Raw genomic sequence first — 19,567 nt, forward strand, 5'->3', positions numbered from 1 at the left:
TGCTGGAGACAGTGAGGATGGTGATGCAGGGGAGGGGTGGCCTGAAGGCAGAGCTTTGGGTTAAATGCCTGATGCTGCTTCACACATAGTAATTAAGTCCAGAAAGTAATCAATTTGCATGGAGCTGGCACTGGTAGTCAGGATGCACCCTGGTCCTCCCACAGCCACTAATTTTAGCTTCTCACTAAAGGAAATGGAGAGATTACCTGTCTAGGGCCCGTTACCTCGGCAACTGTCTCAAGTAACTAAGAAAACCTAAAGAGCATATTGATCATCCGCAATGATGTCAAAAGGGTCTCGCTATCAGAGTGACAGCTAGGCAGATTACAGAGGCACTCGGGTCTCACTGGCAAATTGCGTCTGCCTTCATCTCCACAAAGCTAGTCACTGGGATAGAAAGAGGTGGGTGTGGGGCGCCCAGCAGACTCCCCAACTTGTTTGTCTCATGTCAGTTTCTGTTCAGGATGAGAAGATTAATTCTATTTTCCTTTCTTCTGGAAGATGGCAGCGCTAATGTCACAGAGGAGAGGTCATGTATCTAGTCCCTGATGCACAATTATGCCCAGCAAGCACCATCTTGGGCAGCCCCCCCCGCCCGCCCCGTAGTTCCCATGATAGGAACTGGATTAAGATAAAATTATAACAACCTCAGCCTACAGCGCAGTCTCTATGAATGTAAATGGAGTGAAAAATCTGGGAGCCTTTACCAGGAGGCTGAATTCCCTAGACCCTGTAAAGACAGGTTTACAGTTAGACCAGAGTAACTGCAAAGCAGAAAAATAAGAACAAAGAATTGGAGGAGTGAAGAAACAGCACCTATAAGGCAAGCTTTCACGCACAGGAAATTGATGAAGTTTAGGATGGTCAAACTACATACACAGAACTGAGAAAACTCCAGAGCAGACAGAACGAAGGACTCGGACGAAGGGGCAGGGAGTGTGCGAGGCTTTCCTTTGAGGGCACCCCCAAGGCCAGGGGTTCTGAGAAGGACTCAGACGAAGGGGAGGGAGTGCGGGAGGCTTTCCTTGAGGGCACCCCCAAGGCAGTGGTGCTGACACTAGAAGAAAACCAAAGCCTGAAGCCGCAGGGCTGGGAGGGGCTGGGCACCGACTCACCGAGTAGCGGGCACAAAGTAGGTAAAGCGAAGATGCCGGGAGAAAGTCTTTGGAAAACCTGCTCTGCCCATGGACTTCAGTGTGAAGGAATCTAATCCTACCACTTAAAACACTAGGAATATTACAAAGAAGACGACATCAATTGACAAAATAAAATGAAAGCAGACAACAGAAAAAGACTTGGAGGCAGTCTATGCATTAGGATTAACAGGCATTCCATTTATAGAAAGGAAAATATGTCAATAAAGAACGAACAAAAATGGAGCCAACTAACCTGGGCCTGAGGGGCGTGGGGGGCTTGCAGAGGCTGAAGCACCAACCAAGGACCGTGAATAGACTGCACCTAGGCCCCCTACACAGATGTGCCTGATGGGCAGTTTGCTCTTCATGTGGGTCCCCTGGTGAAGGGAAATGGGGGCTGTCTCTGTCATGGACTCTGCTGCATGCTTTTTGATCACTTCCCCCTGGTAGGGCTGCCTTGCCAGGCCACCTTGGATGAGGACATGCTCAGTCCTGATTCGATGTTATGTGTAAGGGTGGATTAGTGGGGAGGGGGTCCCCTGTCTTGAGGTAAGGGAGGGGGTAGGGGAAGAGGGAGGGAGAGGGGGACCTGGGAGGAGACAAGGGAGGGGGCCACAATTGGGATGTAAAGTAAATTTATTAATAATTAATTAAAGAATGAACATATAAGAAAAACCAACACTTGGGAAGCTGAGGCAGGAGGATTATGGGTTTGTGGCCACCTTGGTCACAAAATGAAACCTTATCTAACACACACACACACACACACACACACACACACACACACACACACACAAAGGATCAATTCCCAGCAACCACATGGTGGCTCACAACCATCTATAATGTGATCTGATGCCCTCTTCTGGCCTGCAGTTGTATATGCAGACAGAACATTGTATACATAATAATAAATAAATATTTTTTTTAAACACACAGTTTTAAATTGACGTGGAAAAGTAGAAATCTTATAGTGGGAAGTTGATTTACAATGTAAATACAAGAGGCTAAAGGACTAAAACCTGCTCAGGGTTGGGAAGAGAACGAAGCTGGGGGATTCCTCCCCCTAGTTTTGAGGCCTCGCTATGAAGTTAAGTGGACCAAGGTAGATACACTGCGCAACGAGGCATGCTAGGTGTGATCTTGAGATGTGTCCACATATGGGTGGCGAGTTGAGTTTCACAGGATGCAGGATATTTACAGGTAAAGGAAATACTTGCCGCAACTAGCAACAGTCATGAGAATAAGTAAGGGACTTGAACAACATTCAGGAACTTATATAAATGAAAAATAATTTGATATAAATTTTAGACCCAAATGTATAATGTTAAACCACAAACGTCTTAAAGCAATGCAAAATTGTTCATGACTTAGAGATAGGACCCAAAAAAGCCAAAGTATAAAGAGGACCACAGCCTGGGAGAAACTATTTTAGATGCACACACTAACAGGTGTTCTGTATATGGCATGTCTGTCTGACAGATAATGTGTGTAATTTGTAAAGAATACCTGCTGAATTGGTCATCATAAGTTATTTAACATATGTTTACTAGCATTCCACATACATCTTAGAAGTCAGGGCTGGAAACGTGGCTCAGCTGTTAAGAGTACTGGCTGCTCAGGCAGAGGACCCAGGTTCAGTTCCCAGCACCCACAAGGTGGCTGGTTCACCACTGCCTCTAACTCTGGTTCCAAGGGATCTGACACTTCCTTCTAGCTTCTAAGGACACTATGCACATGTGGTGTACAGACGTACACACAATCAAATAAATATTCATGCACGTGAACTACAATGAATAAACCTAAAATAGCTGTCTGAGTAAATTCTTTTAAAAATTCTATAGATCCAAAACTCAAAGTCAGTCTAATTAAAAAATGAGTAGAAATTTTGAGTGATACTTCTGAAGGAAGACACAAAAAACTAATAAATAAATGCAAAAAGACACAATTTTGCCCAGCAAACATGAAGTCCTAAATTCAATCCCTGGTACAAAACAAAAGAAACAAATAAAACATAGCCAAATCAGTCCACCAACCAACCAAAAATGGTTCCATGTTGTTTCCTGGAGAAATGGGCAACATGTGTTTAAACATGAGGAAATATGAGACCATCTTGATATTTGCAAATGGCTCCAAAATATCCTTCAAAATTATATAAGTCAAGATATGACAAACATTCTAGATTCCGGGGAATTAAAGAGACGTAGATATAATGCTGATGGGGGTGGGGAGAAATACGTGTTATATACATCACATATATGATATGTATTTAACATTTCTGCATTCTGTGCTCGTCAATGACAGTAGAAGTAAAGTGTCTGCCTCCCAAGGCCTCTATAGCATAAACAGTGCTTTATCATGTGTGTGCCACTTCCTTTCCTGTTTTTTTTTTTCCTCCACACAGATGGAACTCCCAAAATCATTTCTGCCTTTAGCGAGAAGGTGGTGAGCCCTGCAGAGCCAGTGTCCCTCGTGTGCAACGTGAAGGGGACACCCTTACCCACGGTCACGTGGACCCTGGATGATGACCCCATCCTCAAGGGCAGCGGCCACCGCATCAGCCAAATGATCACATCCGAGGGGAACGTGGTCAGCTATCTGAATATCTCCAGCTCCCAGGTGCGGGATGGGGGCGTCTACCGCTGCACTGCCAACAACTCGGCTGGAGTCGTCCTGTACCAGGCTCGAATAAACGTAAGAGGTGCTTGTCAAATCAGCTCCTCGAACAAACACACACAACTCATTGTAGCGGGGGCGGGGTGGGGGGGAACGGTGCTGCATGCTCTGGGCTGAGCCTTGCAATGCGCGATGGAGGAGCCATCCCTCCCGCCCCCTGCCCTTTCTGTCCTACTCAGCAATAGCTCTGCTAATTGGCCGATGTTGAAAATGGCATTTTGGTCTCTGTAGTCAGCTTGTCTACCTTCTGTCCTCTCTCATCTATCTACTTAGTCTTTCCTTTCCTGGTTTATGCTCTGCATGCCTTTCTCTCCTCTCCACCTGCCACATGACATCCATGGTAAGCCTTCACATCCATGGTACCTAACTCACATCCGTAGCGCGCAGCGGCATAACCTCCATCCTCATCAATCTGCCTGCCTGACAGACGATCAATTGCTGTCAGCCTTTTCACTAGAAGAGCATGGCCGTGCAGAGCAGTGTAGACTAGTTACTTTTTATTAATTAAACTGTCTTTTGTCTTGTAATTCAAAATATTTTTATAGAAGTAGCTGATGGAAAAAAATAAAGATTTTAACGTTCATTGACTCATTTCAGAGTAGTAAAAAGAAAGAAAATCGTTTCTTCTTAGTAGAAAATGCCAAATGCCAAGAAACTGAGACAAAAAAAGGTGTGCTTACATAAAATAATTTATTTTCACCAAAGAAAAGGTGTACCCGTTTCCTTCCATGAGATGTACCCTTAAATTATTTTCAAGAGTTTCCTTGTGTCTCTCTAGGGCCTGCAAGCATCAGACCAATGAAAAACATCACTGCAATAGCAGGGCGGGACACATATATCCACTGCCGCGTGATTGGCTACCCGTACTACTCCATCAAGTGGTACAAGAACGCTAACCTGCTTCCCTTCAACCACCGCCAGGTGGCCTTTGAGAACAATGGGACTTTGAAACTCTCCGATGTGCAGAAAGAAGTTGATGAGGGAGAGTACACGTGCAACGTGCTGGTGCAGCCACAGCTCTCCACCAGCCAGAGCGTCCACGTGACAGTGAAAGGTAACCCTGCCCCCCCACCCCCACACCGCTCCTTTCCAAGACTGGCTTTGCCCAAAACCAGTTTTTTTTTTTAAGATGGGGAGGGGGCAATCTCAAAATCTGAGTAGAGTTGGGCAGAGTCATAAAAAACCGAGAGGTGAGCAATGTGCTGAGTGTTGTCTGTGATCCTGGATCCTCGTAGGACTTGAAGTTGGTGCCACTTTCTCCAAAGAGGAGTTCATGTCTTTGGAGTTTTCAGACCATACAGACCACACACTGTTGGCTTGGTGACCTAGTGTTCGTTCCTTCCTCTGATCACTTTGTCGGCGAGCTCTTACCCCAATGGGGAGAGATTCTGCCGGTGGACGGTGGACAAGAACTTGAAGTTCTCATCATGAGTGGACAGAGCAGCTGGGCAGAGCATCCGTATGGCTCGCCCAGCAACCCACAGCCAATAGGTCCCCAGTCTTTCTGACTAAATTATCCATTACATCATGTCATATACTGTGTCCTGGCTTCAAAACTGTCAGGGTAATCTCTGATGTTTCTGCAATATAACCTCAAAGTCCGTTGCCAACAACAAGCGATGAACTGTCAGGCCCACCAGGGACACACAGCCGATGGCTGAGGGAGCCATTCCTCTCCTTCCCAAGTCAGTGAGTTTCCTCTGACTGGGAAGCGTAAAATGAAGGGTTTGCATCAATGTAGATATTTTAGATACTTTACGTGCAATACGCCATTAAAAGAGAAGGTTCTGGCGTGCTTTAAAAACAGCTTGCAGAGGGTATGAGTACCGTGCAGCCACGCTGCATGGCCTTCTGAGCTACCAGTGTGCCCCGTAGGCTTCACACGGATGTCCCCATCTCCTCAGCCTCAACCTTCCATCCTAAGGAACATCTGAAAACACACGTACTCACACAAAATGTCCCTTCACTATAAAATATGTCATTATGTTGTATATTAGACACTTGTATCTAGGTATTTTGAATTTTTCTTAAATTGTCCCATACCTTAATTTTCCTTAAATAATTATAAGTCCTTGATGGAGTCAGGGTCCACTTCTGATGCTGGTCCATCATGTAGGAGTCATCTGTGGCCTTCTGGGTACCAGCCCTGAGCGCTGGAGGTAACCGTGGCTCAGGAGGTGAGCTTTCCTTTGAGGATCTCTCCTTCTCATCAGGAGAGACAGTCACTGAACAAAACAAACACATAAGGCATGAGACACCCAAGTGTGTGCATGACTGTGCAGAAAATTAAGTCAGAGCAGTGTTGTAAGGGTGTGTTGCCATGGAGACCTGGAAGCTACATTGCTGAATGTCTTCACTTTGCCGTTTTAAGATGCTCACACCTTCAGATGAGTGTTTCGCCCACACACCGTCTTCTGATTTGCCGGTCATTTGCAGAAGACTAGCTCACTGAGATGTGAGGCTCTTTTGGATATTAACACAATTCCTTGTGCAGCATCAAAACATCACATTATTAATATCACAAGATCCCGTGGGCACTAGAACTTGAGTTTTGTTATTTGTGGCACAATCATCTGCGATCCCAGGAGCTAACAACCTCTCACCTCTCCAGAGAGTCTTCCCAATATACAAATCTGCATGGCTGTCATTTTAGAGAGCCATTCAAGGCAGAAAAAAAGTTGGAATTTCATGAGCAAAGCAGCTAGTTGCTTTCCCTAGAGATGCCTGTCCTCTCATGCTGCTAGAGACTCTAGCCGTGTTTCCAACAAGCAATCAAACAAAACCAACTTAGACCCAGAAACAAAGTGGAACCCGAGGTGATCACTGCTGCACCTCAGTGTGACTGCTGTGCCTCAGTGTGACTGCTGTGCCTCAGTGTCACTGCTGTGCCTGTGTCACTGCTGTGCCTCAGTGTCACTGCTGAGCCTGTGTCACTGCTGTGCCTCAGTGTCACTGCTGTGCCTCAGTGTCGCTGCTGTGCCTCAGTGTCACTGCTGTGCCTCAGTGTGACTGTTGTGCCTCAGTGTGACTGCTGTGCCTCAGTGTGACTGCTGTGCCTCAGTGTCGCTGCTGTGCCTCAGTGTCACTGCTGAGCCTGTGTCACTGTTGTGCCTCAGTGTCACTGCTGTGCCTCAGTGTCACTGCTGTGTCTATGTCACTGCTGTGCCTCAGTGTCACTGCTGTGCCTCAGTGTCACTGCTGAGCGTGTGTCACTGCTGTGCCTCAGTGTCACTGCTGTGCCTCAGTGTCACTGCTGAGCCTGTGTCACTGCTGTGCCTCAGTGTCACTGCTGTGCCTCAGTGTCACTGCTGCGCCTCAGTGTCACTGCTGTGCCTCAGTGTCACTGCTGAGCCTGTGTCACTGCTGTGCCTCAGTGTCACTGCTGTGCCTCAGTGTCACTGCTGAGCCTGTGTCACTGCTGTGCCTCAGTGTCACTGCTGTGCCTCAGTGTCACTGTAATCATTGGTGCTCCGGTGTCTTATCTACCACCCTGTGAAGGTACCAGTGCAAACACCACACAGAGAGACAGGCAGCTAGCATCTCAGAATTGTAATGGCTTTCCTCTTGTGGACCCCCTCACATATGCACAGGGATCCCCAGAAATCCATAAGCTACATTTGAAAACACTTAACCATAGGACAGGTAATTAGCAGCCAGCTACGCTTCAAGCTGTTTTTAAGTTCCAATGATTGATCAGGTGAGGCTGTGTCTGCCTTTCCCATTGGCCTTCTACTGCTACTAAGATTTTTTTTCAAGAGCACCTGATGGAAACATGACCATTTGGATATAAATGGATATAAATATTTCAATACTAAATATTGGAGACACAAATTTGAACAAAGGCCAATTGAATGATTAGCTTTTAGTCTTAAAGTACTGGACCAGCATAAATTGATGTGCTGATGTTGAGCCTCTTAATTGTCATAAACCAACTCAAAATATCTTAGGCCCCAAAGAATAATATATCAGGTCTTGTAACCAATATATAGGATTTCATAAAAAGATTTAGCCAAATAGTCTAAGGGTTTAAGGGTTTCTATGAAGTATACAAAATGCAGTACAAATTATCAGTTCCAATGTGCGGATATCTGAAGGAAACTTATCACATGCTATATTTCAGTACAGTGTCCTTGTGGTCAGCGGCTACTGGCAGGCAGGCAGGCAGGGCTGGGTTTTCACATTTGCCGTGATTAAAATGTGGGCAGGGAAGGGTACTGGGAGACAGTGGAGTGTGGGGCTGCAGATGTGCACAGCAGTCTAAGCAGAGAGTAGAGACAGATCTAAGCAATGAGTACAGGCAGAACAGAGGTCAAACAAAGGTCAAAGGTTCTCTTGGTAGGCTGAAGGAAGCCGAGCGCCACCTTGGCTGCAGAAGATGAAGGAGATGTCCTTCCTGAATATGCCCATGCCCAGTGGCAGAGGGCATTTCACAGAAGAGATGGTATTCAGGGTTGGTGTGTGAGGACCTTGGATCTTTTCTGAGTTGGGAAGAGGTTGCCAGATGATTTTGGACAGTGAAGCCTCACAGACTGACTTGGATTTAGAATGGACAAAGGACATTTGTGAGCCTAGGGCCGAGAACAGGAGAGGCCACACGGCACAGAGTCCTGGGGAGGAGGGTGGCAGTGTGCACCAGGAACACGCATTAAGTAGAGGTCCAGGTAGATTCAGGTTCTACGTGGTCACTGATGGACCCAACGTGAGTGAGAGAATGGGAGGCACCAGGCAGCTCCAGATTTTACTGTCAGCAGTGGGAGGAGAGAAGCCTTCCACTTACAGAATAGGCAGTTTTGGGGCAACAGTCTGAGAAGAAACTAGATGGGTTGTAAATGTGCCCCAGTTGAAACATTGTACAAACAAGGACAGACATGGAGTAGGGAGGGGCAGTCAGTAGGCTCCCTGCAGCTGTGGGCTCCTTGCCTGCAGATCCGCCGACTGATCTCTGAAAAGAATCGAAAACCAAGAGCTGGGGAGAGGGCTGTCAGTGTCAGCACTTTACTGGTGCTGCACAAGCCTGAGGCCGCAAGTCTGAGCCCCAGAACCCACAGTACTGGAGAGGCAGAGACAGGAGGAACCCTGTGGTTTGCTGGCCAGTCTGTCCACCCACCCACACAAACTTGAAAATATTTTTAAAATTTCCCTAAAGCAAAGCATGAGTTTATGCTCACTAAGAACCCTGTCCAAGCCTCGTGTGAATGTCGCGTGGGCACACCTCACAGCAGCTGCACACCCTGCCCAGGTGCCACTGTTCCGCAGAGCCTTCTTGCTGTTATTCTGCAAACAGTGCTATACAGCAACTGCTCCTATATTTGGGTATTATGGGTCACCTAGAAGTGGCTATGGCTCTGCAGTGGATGTGAGCTGGCTGTAAGCCAGTGTGAGACCATTCACAGGAGAGGTTTCAGTACTCTGGGGTCCTGGAAACCATGCATGGCCACCCTCAGGGGCATGAGCCCTCCCACACCAATGAAGGATCAGCATAATCCCCTACAGACAATGCCCACGGGCAGATAGGATCTTGGCAATTCCTCAGGGGAGGTCCCCACCCAGATAACTATGGGCTGTCTCCATTGACAATGGAAGCTAACTAGGACAGATGTGTATCAGAGGCCAATTATTTGTGTGCAGGTCACTGCAGACATTGACACCTCGCTGTCAACCAGGGCTGAATGGTGTCTCATATGGCTTTTATTTGATTTCACCTTTCTATCCAGGTCACATACAATTTCACACAGCCTAGAACAGCCATGAGTTAATGCATCTCCATACAAAATCATGGACCTACTTAAAACATTGTCAGGTTTTTTTAAAAGACATTTTGTGTGTGTGTGTGTGTGTGTGTGTGTGTGTGTGTGTGTGTGTGTGTGTGTATGTGTGTGTGTGTGTGTGTGTGTGTGTGTGTGTGTGTGCTTTATTATATAGTTCTCATGTGTGAAAAGTCAAGATGACAGTGTCATGTTACAATGTTCAAAATTTTGGACATACCTGGCAGACAAATAAAATTTTAGACACTGAAATAAATGAAAGGCTGGGAGGATAGGGGGAAATGTTTGTGAGCCTACGTAGGACTTTCCATAAAAGAGGAGTTTCTGCACAGTAATACAATAGCCGAGGGCTTTCTCTGGGTTTGGCTGCCTTCACACACATGTGCCATAACAAGGTGTGTAGTCTTCATTGGTTGAAGCTAACTGTGGCATTTCTTGTTCAAGCTGACTTATAGTTGCTCCTATAGGTAACAATTATATACCATTAAAAATTTTAGCTTTTTCTCTGGATCTGGGAAAACGCAGCCAAGTCAATGTCTGTGTATCTAAATCTGCATTTAAAGCATTATGAAATGTGATATACGAATCAATTAAGGTTGCTGTCTGTGAAGGAATTTTTTTAAATGAGCAACCTTTGGCTGAGCATACATTCAGCCATGAGGCTGAGGAGGAAGGACGCTGAGAGGGTCTGCTGAGTGGATGAGAAGATGAGTGGGGGGTTTTTGGTTGGTTGGTTTTTGGGGTTTTTCCCCTTGAAGATGGCCTGGCTGTCTTATTTGTATAAATCACCCCGTGTTGTCATCCTATGAGTGCATGGCCAGTGCTTCATTGAATCATTGCAGAATGATAAACATGTAGCTTCATAGGCTGCTGCCCTGGGCTGGAAGACGGCTTGGTCAGTAAAGTGTTTCCCTCCTCGCAAGCACAAGAACCCAAGTTTGAGCCCTCAGAACCTACACTGAGAAACACGGTGTTGGTGGCTCCCGTGATGCTCATGCACTCTTCCAGCAGGATAAACACGGTGTTGGTGGCTCCCATGATGCTCATGCACTCTTCCAGCAGGATCTTTTTGCCAATGGCTCATTACTGTTGACCCAAGCAAGCTCAGGCCAGACCAAATGCCAGCGTGGAGTGGCGAGCGGGGAGCAAAGTCCCATCCACAGCCGAGGTGGACAATTGACACTTGCTGGGCATGGGGGGGGGGCTTGGGGGGGGAATCGGTTTGCTTTAAGATTGTAGTCCCTGGTGATTTTACCTTGCTCCCACAGAAGACCACATATCCAAGAATATATGGGCAGCACAAGTTGAACTTGATGGATTATTTTTTTTTAATTTGGGTATTCAGGGACTAGGAGTAGATCAGCAGGAGCTGGGGAGGAGGTGAATATGATCAAAACACATGGATCGATTTCTCAGAACAAACAAAGAGCAGTCAGGTGTGTTTGTTTGTTTCTGTTTGTTTGTTATCCTCAAACAGGGGAGATGGCAACGGGGAGGTACATGCTCCTCGAGGGTCATTTACCCTGCCTGCCTGTCTAGATCTGCCTGTCTCAAAATAAAACACCGTGGATAGCACCTGAGGGAAAATACCTAATATTATCATCTGATCTTTATATACATACACACCATGCACCCCTGCATAAATATGAACACACAGAGACATGTGCAAACAAACAGAAATATAGACCAGACATACACATAATCATATGAACACATACATGCACATGTATGTAGACACATACATTCAAATACACACATAGACATATGTAAAGACAGACAGACGAACATACAGAGGCACACAGACAGACATACACACAGTTAGAAATACACAGAAAGACACAGAGACACATACTCAAAGACGTGTGCACACGGGGACACAAGCATCAATTTTCTTGGGAAACAGGGTTTGACACACTCAGTTCCTACAATACTAGTGCAAATGATGAAAGCAAACCAGTTTTTATCTTATTTCCACGATACTCTTCCAAGACATTGAAAACCTAGCCATATACATGTACACATGTATGTTCTGTGCATGTGTATATGTGTGTGTGCGCACACATGTGTATTCATGTGTGTTTAGATGATATTGAGGAAAGAGCATTTTTCAGTATATCCTTTAAAAAAACAATAGTTTGGCCTTTCAGCTTATTTTGTTGCATATGTCTGGTTATGGGAGGATCCTTCACCAACTGATTCAGACAATCTGATCGTGGCTAAGGCCGAGCAGTTCTGAAATATGCTCAGTGCTTCATGGTGGGCTTACCCTGGCTTCCGTCCGATGCGCAGGCAGAAGAGGAAACCAGGACCCTCCTTTCATTTCATCTTAAGGAGTTTAAATGTAGCCGATCTCGAAGCATTTCCTTCCCTGAGTCAGTGCCTCCCTGAACTTGAACGCTGCCTGCCTGAGCGTTCTAATTGCTGTAGACCCAAAGTGCCAAGGAAGTTAATTGCCTGCTAGATGATAAAAAAAAAAGTCACCTTCTATTTATATTGACATAAAACTTCATAGCTTACAAAACACTTCTCCATGTGTCATGTTAATTAATGCTCACAGTGACTCCGATATGGAGTCGAAACATAGTCAGAGAATCAGAAGAAAGGGCAGGAGTGCAGTCAAGGCTGTGGCTCCAGACAAACCCATGGCTGGGGGCGCCATGGGCTTAGAGAGTGAGAGCCTGCTTTAAAACAACAGCAACAGAAACCAGGGCAAAACCAAACCGAGGCCCTAATCCAAGATGGCAAGAGAGAGAAAATTAAAGGGGAGACGTAAGTAATGGGTAGATAAATCAGTGCATAACAGCATTTGCTGTGCAAACATAAGGCCCTGAGTTTGAATCCCCAGCACCCACTAAAGTAGCTGGGCGCAGATGCACACTCCAGGATTGTAACCCTAGGGCTACAGGGTAGAGGCAGGAGGATCACTGGGGTCTGTTGCCTGTCCACATAGCTCCAGGCTTGCTGAGAGATGTTGTCTCAGGGAAATAAGAATGACAGCATAGGAAGGACAGTTGATGCATACATGTACACACACACACACACACACACACACACACACACACACACACACACACACACACTCACTCACCACCACCACCACCAACAGTACCAAGCCTAGCATGATAATGAATTTTTATCATCACAACACTCAGGAGACAGGGCCTTCAGGATCAGGGTGTACAGGTCAAGGCCAGCCTGAGCTGCATAGCAAGACTGTTTCAAAAACAAAATAGTGCTGAGAGTGGATCTCCACCCTCCCATCCCTCGGCGAGCAGCTGGGATGCTGCCCTCTGAAGTCATTCCTCCTGACCCCCTGGCACCTGTGCTCATGTGGCCCAGGACCACAGGGACACCCTTGGCGGGTGCTTTGTGAGCTCTCTGAGGTGCTCATTTGCTATCCAATGCTGAATGCCAACTGCCACGAGTGACCAGACTGGGTTCCATTGGTCAGAAACTCCTCTTCTCTCAGTGGCTGTCCCCTTTTTCTGTCCTTTGCCATCACTCTAGTTTCTGGAGAGACTTGTAGTAACTTTTACAGAAAGCACAGCGTGTCCAGGTTGTTTCACACTTTCAGTCCTGTTTGCAGAGGTCATTTGTGTGTAGCCAAAAAATAACATCTGTTAAGTGCTTACACTGACTTTCCAACAGCTACGTAGGGAATGCGTAGTTTCTGTTATAGCCAATAGGGAAGGCAGCACAAAGTTTACATATTCAGTGTGTGGCCCGTGGTAATTTACTGTCACCCCAAAACCTTACTTAATTAACTCATGAATACCTTTGAGGAAAGCAGGAATTTTTAACATCTTGTACTTTAGGTGGTTTGGACTGTCGGGAGTGTTCCAAGATTCATTGTTAAGGAAATCCTACTGCTCAGCTCCCACGGGGCTTTGCCACCATGTTCCAAGAGACTGTGTCTCCTCTTTCCCCAGCCACGCATCCCCACAGCAGGCAGAACTTCAGGGTGCCCTGCTGGCTCTCTGTCCTTGTTTTGTGTTTTTCCTATGGCAGCATCTGAGTGTCATTTAACATAAGTTCATCCTGGAAACCCACGGGAGGCTCAGAGCGAGAGGCCGAACACACAAGACCACGGTTTTGTGAAATGTGCTTAATTGACCGGAGTCCTCCAGCTTAACCTCCTCCTCCTCCTTGTTTTCATCTCACACCCTAAATTCTGGCCTGGTGCTCATCCTCCCGGAGCAGGGGCCCCCCCACAGCCTAGCCCACTCCAGTGCTGGTCAGAGGTCAGGAGCATGAATCCCACGTAGAAACTCATGGGTGGGATGAATGACGGAGCCGCTTGAGCAAAGGCCGTGTGTTGGCACCATTTCCCCCATGGGCAGGAGGAACCAGGAGGCAGATGCCCTACATATTTGTTCCTATTTAATGTTGTGACGTATGTGCCCCATTCTATGCTATAAGTCATTCTTAACTCCATACTCAGAGTATAAGCCCATCTACCATCAGCCCTAAGGATTTTCTTACAAAACTCGTTTTGCGATTATAATGTGTAAGGTATTTGTTCCATGAGACGTAGGAAATTAAAGACAGAAGTTCATCTATTTCTTGTCTTCCTGGCTCTGCATAAATCACCGAATCACTTGAGCCATAAACACGATGCGGTCCACAGTAGCTTTTGGACCACAGGCTCCTGCAGTGTGTGGAGAGCTCACTTGTATCCTATGCACTGTGCCCTACTGAGCGCTGTTCTATAGGCAGAGAGATTCAAAGCATGACAAGCCTCTGTGTGAACAGCCTGGCACTGGTGCACTTGGCTGTGAGCCCAGCAGGTCAGCAGCCTCATGCTGTCTGCTTTGTTGGAGCCGTAGTTAGCATGTGTATGGCCAGTGGCCAGTAAGATGTCTGGGCAAGTCCTGAGCAGCTCTCATGAGGGCATGGCTTTTCAGGCAGTGCATCATTAGGACTGGACTCTGATAGAGTGTCCACGAGGATTGTCTCCTTATAATGTACAGAATTTGAAGATAGGGATGATGTTGGAAGATGCATTCCTCCCAGGATGAGATGGGATATTAAAGGGACAGGCGGAGCTCTAAGGAAACAGCACCTTTGATAAAGTGATTGCCGCACAAGAACAGACTCTCAGGCGCTGGAACAGCAGTAATCTCAGGACTGGGGAGGCAGAGACAGGAAGACACCTGGATCTTGCTAACCAGCCAGTCTAGATGACTTGGTGAGCTCCAGGTTTAATAGAGACCCTATCTCAAAGAAATTAAGGTGGAGAATAATCAAAGAAATACATGTGCTTCCACCACCACATGTATGAGTGCACAAAGGCATGTACACATATGCCACACACACAAAGAAAAAAATAAGAATGAGAAGAAATACCTTATTATAGAAGTCAGGGAAATAAAGTAAGAAGAAGGAGACAGAAAAGATGTCGATTTCTGTTTCTTGGAAGATTTAAAAGGCAAAGGTCTATACACTCACTTCCCATCTCAGAACCACAAAGGGATGGGTGTTGGCACGCTAGTGTTTGGGATGAGGGAGACAGGTGGGCCTCAGGACTCTCTAGCCAAAATGGCAAGTCCTTGGTTTACAGGGAGACCCTGTGTGAAAGACTGATGTCAAGAAGCCACTGAGCAAAGGCAGCCCAGGATCAGTGTGTGGCCTCCTCACGTGTTCACAGGGTGAGCACACCCAGCTTTCTCACCATTTCCCAAGCTCTGAATTGAGACACCATTGCTAACTGCCTAAGATTGACCTGTACTCAACACGTGACCTTTCACTAAGGTGCCAGGCTCCTCTTTAAACAGAATATAGTTTTAATGGTTGAGGGTAGAAACAAGGGATGGACCAACCTGGTTTAATGTCCCTAATGTGAGTTTAGAAGGAATAAGAGCAGAGGCTGGCATTGCGATAGTGGAAGGCTCTCGGCCCCGTGGAGAAAGTCCTCTGCCACCCTGGATACACAAACGTGGTAATGGGTGACATTTAGCAGTTATTTACATATTTCTTGGAGAAAGGTTATGTCAAAACCCAGTGCGTATCACACTCAGAATCCCCACTCCTGTGATAGCACCAGCTTCTGCTGTCAGCTGGATTTAGGAGCTTTGCCTCATTGAAGAGGATGTCCTGAGCTAGGTGAAGAGTCAGGAGATCCTGATCATGTGGCTCGGCATTTTAAAAAGTCACAAAAAGAGATGTGGGGTTGCTGTTGTTATTAATTTTTTATTAGTATTGTTGTTGTTGTTGTTTTCAGTTTGGGACTCAGGCTTTATACCTCTGCGTCGGGCCATTGAGAGAATGTTTGTTCATCATTTTGTCATCAAACACGTGACTCTAGCTGAAGCAGGAGGCAGCAGCAGTGAAGTGATGTGGGTGGTTAACTGGTCCAGCGGGCTAAGCTGCTGTAAGGAGGAGGCCCACTGTAGTGTGGCAGGTGGCCAGCAGGGTATCGGATAGCAAGCGGGGCTGGGATGCCCTCTAGGGAAGGGCTTTTCCCTGACTCATTGCTTCTTCAATCATACAAATCTATATGTTAACTATTTTGGACATGTTTTGCTTCTAAAAAAAAAGTCAAAGTTTAAATAGGACTTCCTACCATGTTTAATATACTAACTATGACTTATAGTTTAGTCTCAATCATATTCTATGATTTTTACATTAGTAACAGAAAGGCCAACAGTCGGGGACAGTGTGGTCCAGCACAGTGCTCCCCACGCCAGACACTTCTATGCTCATGTCTGCTCCTGACTGCTCACCTCCCTTTAGTGCCCCACTGTGGCTTTTCACTAAGTCTTTGTCAGGGTGCCTCGAATCTCAGCATCTAGTTAAGATCAAGTTGTGGATAAGGGTAGGCACAGGTGCCATGGCAGTTTATAGTACGGCGCTCAGGGCAGCGGCTTATCTCCTGAGGAGCATGAGTGACGTTATTGGCATTGGTGTTCTGGGTTTTATTTTTTCCTTTATTTTATTTATTTTGTGTATATAAGTGTTTCCCTCTCTCTCTCTCTCTCTCACCACGCTATCTTATTCCCTTGAGACTGGGTCTCCACCACTGAACCTGGAGCTAGACAGGAAGCCCTAGTGGACACACACACACACACACACACAGAGAGAGAGAGAGAGAGAGAGAGAGAGAGAGAGAGAGAGAGACAGAGACAGAGAGACAGAGAGAGAGAGAGAGACAGACAGACAGGAAGAGACAGACAGACAGAGAGAGAGACGGAGAGAGAAAGTCTTCCCAGGCCCAATCTTGGTTTTTACGTGGATTTAAGTGCTGCTTCCTCTGTAATGCTGCTTCTCTGACTCTTAGGAAATAGTATGCACTTGCACATGTTCTTCCTTCTCTGAGCTCTGCTTGTTAAGGGATCGCTGCTGTAGCTCACAATTGCTGGCAGTCTACACTCTGAACTTGTTTCATCACTAAATAAACGTGTTTGAAAGATTCCTTCCTTGGGCTGGGGTGTCTCATTAGCAACGTGTTTATCTCGCCAGCACAGGAGCATGAGTTCAACCCCTGAGACCTACAGGAAGCAGGCCAGGTGTGGGGTGCACACTACTGACGCCAGCACGAGGGACAGGGAGGCAGGCAGGGCCCTGGGGCTTCCGGCCATGTTTTAACTGACACAGACTGTTTAAATGCCTGACATATTTGGTGAGCTCCAGACCAAAGGAGAACCCTGTCTCAGAAAACACAAGCTGCTTCTGAGAAGCAGCAGCCTGGGTCCCTCTCCTGCCAGTGTGCACACATGCTTTCATTCTCTCTCTCTCTCTCTCTCTCTCTCTCTCTCTCTCTCTCTCTCTCTCTCTCTCTCTCTCTCTCATGCACATGCCTTACTTTCCATGTTTGACATGAGACAATGAAAAACACACACATATATATGCATATATTATATATAAATATATATTTCCTTTCTATTAAAACCCATAGGGGGAAATAGTTCTTTCATTGTGTTTTTTTTTTCTTGTTGTTTCTCCTCTTAAAGCCACATAAACTGAATCCAAAGCTTAGAAACTCACCTAGACGCTACCTCAGGTCATTAACTCACTGGGACAACTAATAAAGAATGAGGTGGTTTGGTTGTCATTTCACAGATAGGGAAACCAAGGCCCAGAGGCTGGTTAGATGCAGACATTAAGTAGCACAGCCGGGTGGGAAACCCCACAGCCCAGTTCAAAGCTCCCTGGAGAACAGACCTGCTATTCTGACAGGAAGCACCAAGCCAGCAGTAAGGGCCGGCGTTTGTCTACGTATGATGACCACCAGGGTTCTGTGTGTAAGAAACCAAAGATGAATAGTGTAGTCCTTTATATCGCAAAGCATTAAAATCCATTCACCATCTGTGTGCGTGTAGAAAACCTTTATACCAACTGGGGCAAGCTGTAAAGAGAGGCGAGCGTCCCTGGCCTACCACTGTTGCTTGTGTGAGCTCATCCCACCTCACTTCCTGTTCCTGTCCACAGCACCAAAGAGAGACTCGGCCAGGCCCTGCCCCTTAGTGTCAGATCAGCTCTTTGTAGACCCAAAGCTGTGACCCTTACACGGAGAAGCTGCGGTGCATTGCGCATTGGCTGTGCTGGTTTGTTTCTAAATAAATGTCTCTGGTTAAGATGAAACTCAACCCTCCTACAGGCTAGTCCTCCTGGCTCTGGGCTGTGTTTGCAATCCTGAGTTCTAGCTGGCAGCTGCTTCTGAGAGTGTGTAGTAGCAACAGTAACAATGTCAAGTCTCCAAGTAGCCACGCCCCTGCTGTGTTGATATCCCCGCCTATGTCTTCGAGAATACCGCACTTGGCGGAGACCCATACACTGCTTTTATCGCTGGGCTCAACACTTACAGTGGTGGCCAAGCACATGCCAAGTGCCTACTGCACGGTTCATTTAGTGAGTGAGTGATTGAGTACTCGGCCCTGTGCGACACTTCTCAGCTGTGTCTCTTGCAGCTCCCTATGTTGGTAATAGAGCCACATATATAGCGGATTGATGAGCAGACCCTATGGATAGTGTTGTTTTATTCCACTTCTGTCAGTTCATCTGGCACGGTGTCTTTTTACCACAGTCATTTTGAGCATTGGAATCAAGTTTGTACATATCATATGCTATTTCTGAGCCCTTCGATTTTTTAAAAAAATATTTTTTTTCTTTAGAAAGAAAAGTGCATTGCAAAAAATACAACAGTGACTAGCAATATGGCCCCCAACCTCAGACAGATGGGAATGGGTTGAGCCCCCTAAGAAGACCAACTCATTCTAAGTGGATGCGCAAAGCAGCAGGTTGGAGGCTCAGTGTCCACACCTGCAGTGAGGTTATGAATAATTACCCATAATGCCACACTGTGTCAAGAACCTGCCCATTCCTAGGGCTCCAACTTGCTCCTTTGGGTTTACTCTAACTAGTCTATGATGTAGAGAGTCCCCTAGGTCATCAGAGGAGGAACTAGGGCAGCATGGTCTTGAGGCATTCTGGAAGACAAAGAGCAGTGTGTGTGGAGAGATTAAATTGTGAAAGAACCTTCTGGACTGCTTAGCTGGGTCTCTGATTGGCCAGACTGACAGCTTTACTAGCAACGCATTCCAACAACTCAAGTGCTTTGTCGAGGGTCCTTTCATATATTAAAATGCTATATGCGGAACTTTTCAAACTTAAGGGGTGTGGAACAACATTCCCCTGCACCCCACCACCACCACAACTGCCTAAGATAAACAGCTGCAATTTACAGTTGTTGTTAGTTCGCCCTGTGGATGAGCTGGAGAGCTAACACTGGAACCCGTGGGCCACAGGTTTACCACTGTTCACAGTGCCAGTGGCAGCAAAGCAGGAGAGCAAGGGTGTCCGTCGTACCCCATGTGTTAAAAAAAAAAAAAGTTAGCGGGCATGCCAAAGCCAAAGTCTTCTTGTGGCGTTCACATCGCAGCACAGTTTAAATGTTGCCAGCCAAAAAGAATTCCACCGTCTGAATTAAACTAGGTGAACCGTACTTGTCGGATGGCAAATGAGCCAGGGTTTGCATTCATCATGCTGGGGAAATCT

General features: G+C 46.5%; 1 protein-coding gene across 3 annotated transcripts in view; it reads left to right on the forward strand.

Moving 5' to 3' along the window:
- DSCAM (DS cell adhesion molecule) overlaps window positions 1–19,567 on the forward strand; it is a 580,894-nt gene that overhangs the window by 329,530 nt on the left and 231,797 nt on the right. For all 3 annotated transcript variants that reach the window (XM_084800819.1, XM_084800820.1, XM_084800821.1), the window contains exons 7-8: window positions 3,538–3,834; window positions 4,588–4,863. In XM_084800819.1, coding sequence (XP_084656945.1) covers window positions 3,538–3,834; window positions 4,588–4,863 — 573 coding nt within the window. The remainder of the gene's footprint in view (window positions 1–3,537; window positions 3,835–4,587; window positions 4,864–19,567) is intronic.

Source organism: Acomys minous (assembly GCF_964271855.1).
Source record: "Acomys minous genome assembly, chromosome: 11".
NCBI lineage: Eukaryota > Metazoa > Chordata > Mammalia > Rodentia > Muridae > Acomys > Acomys minous.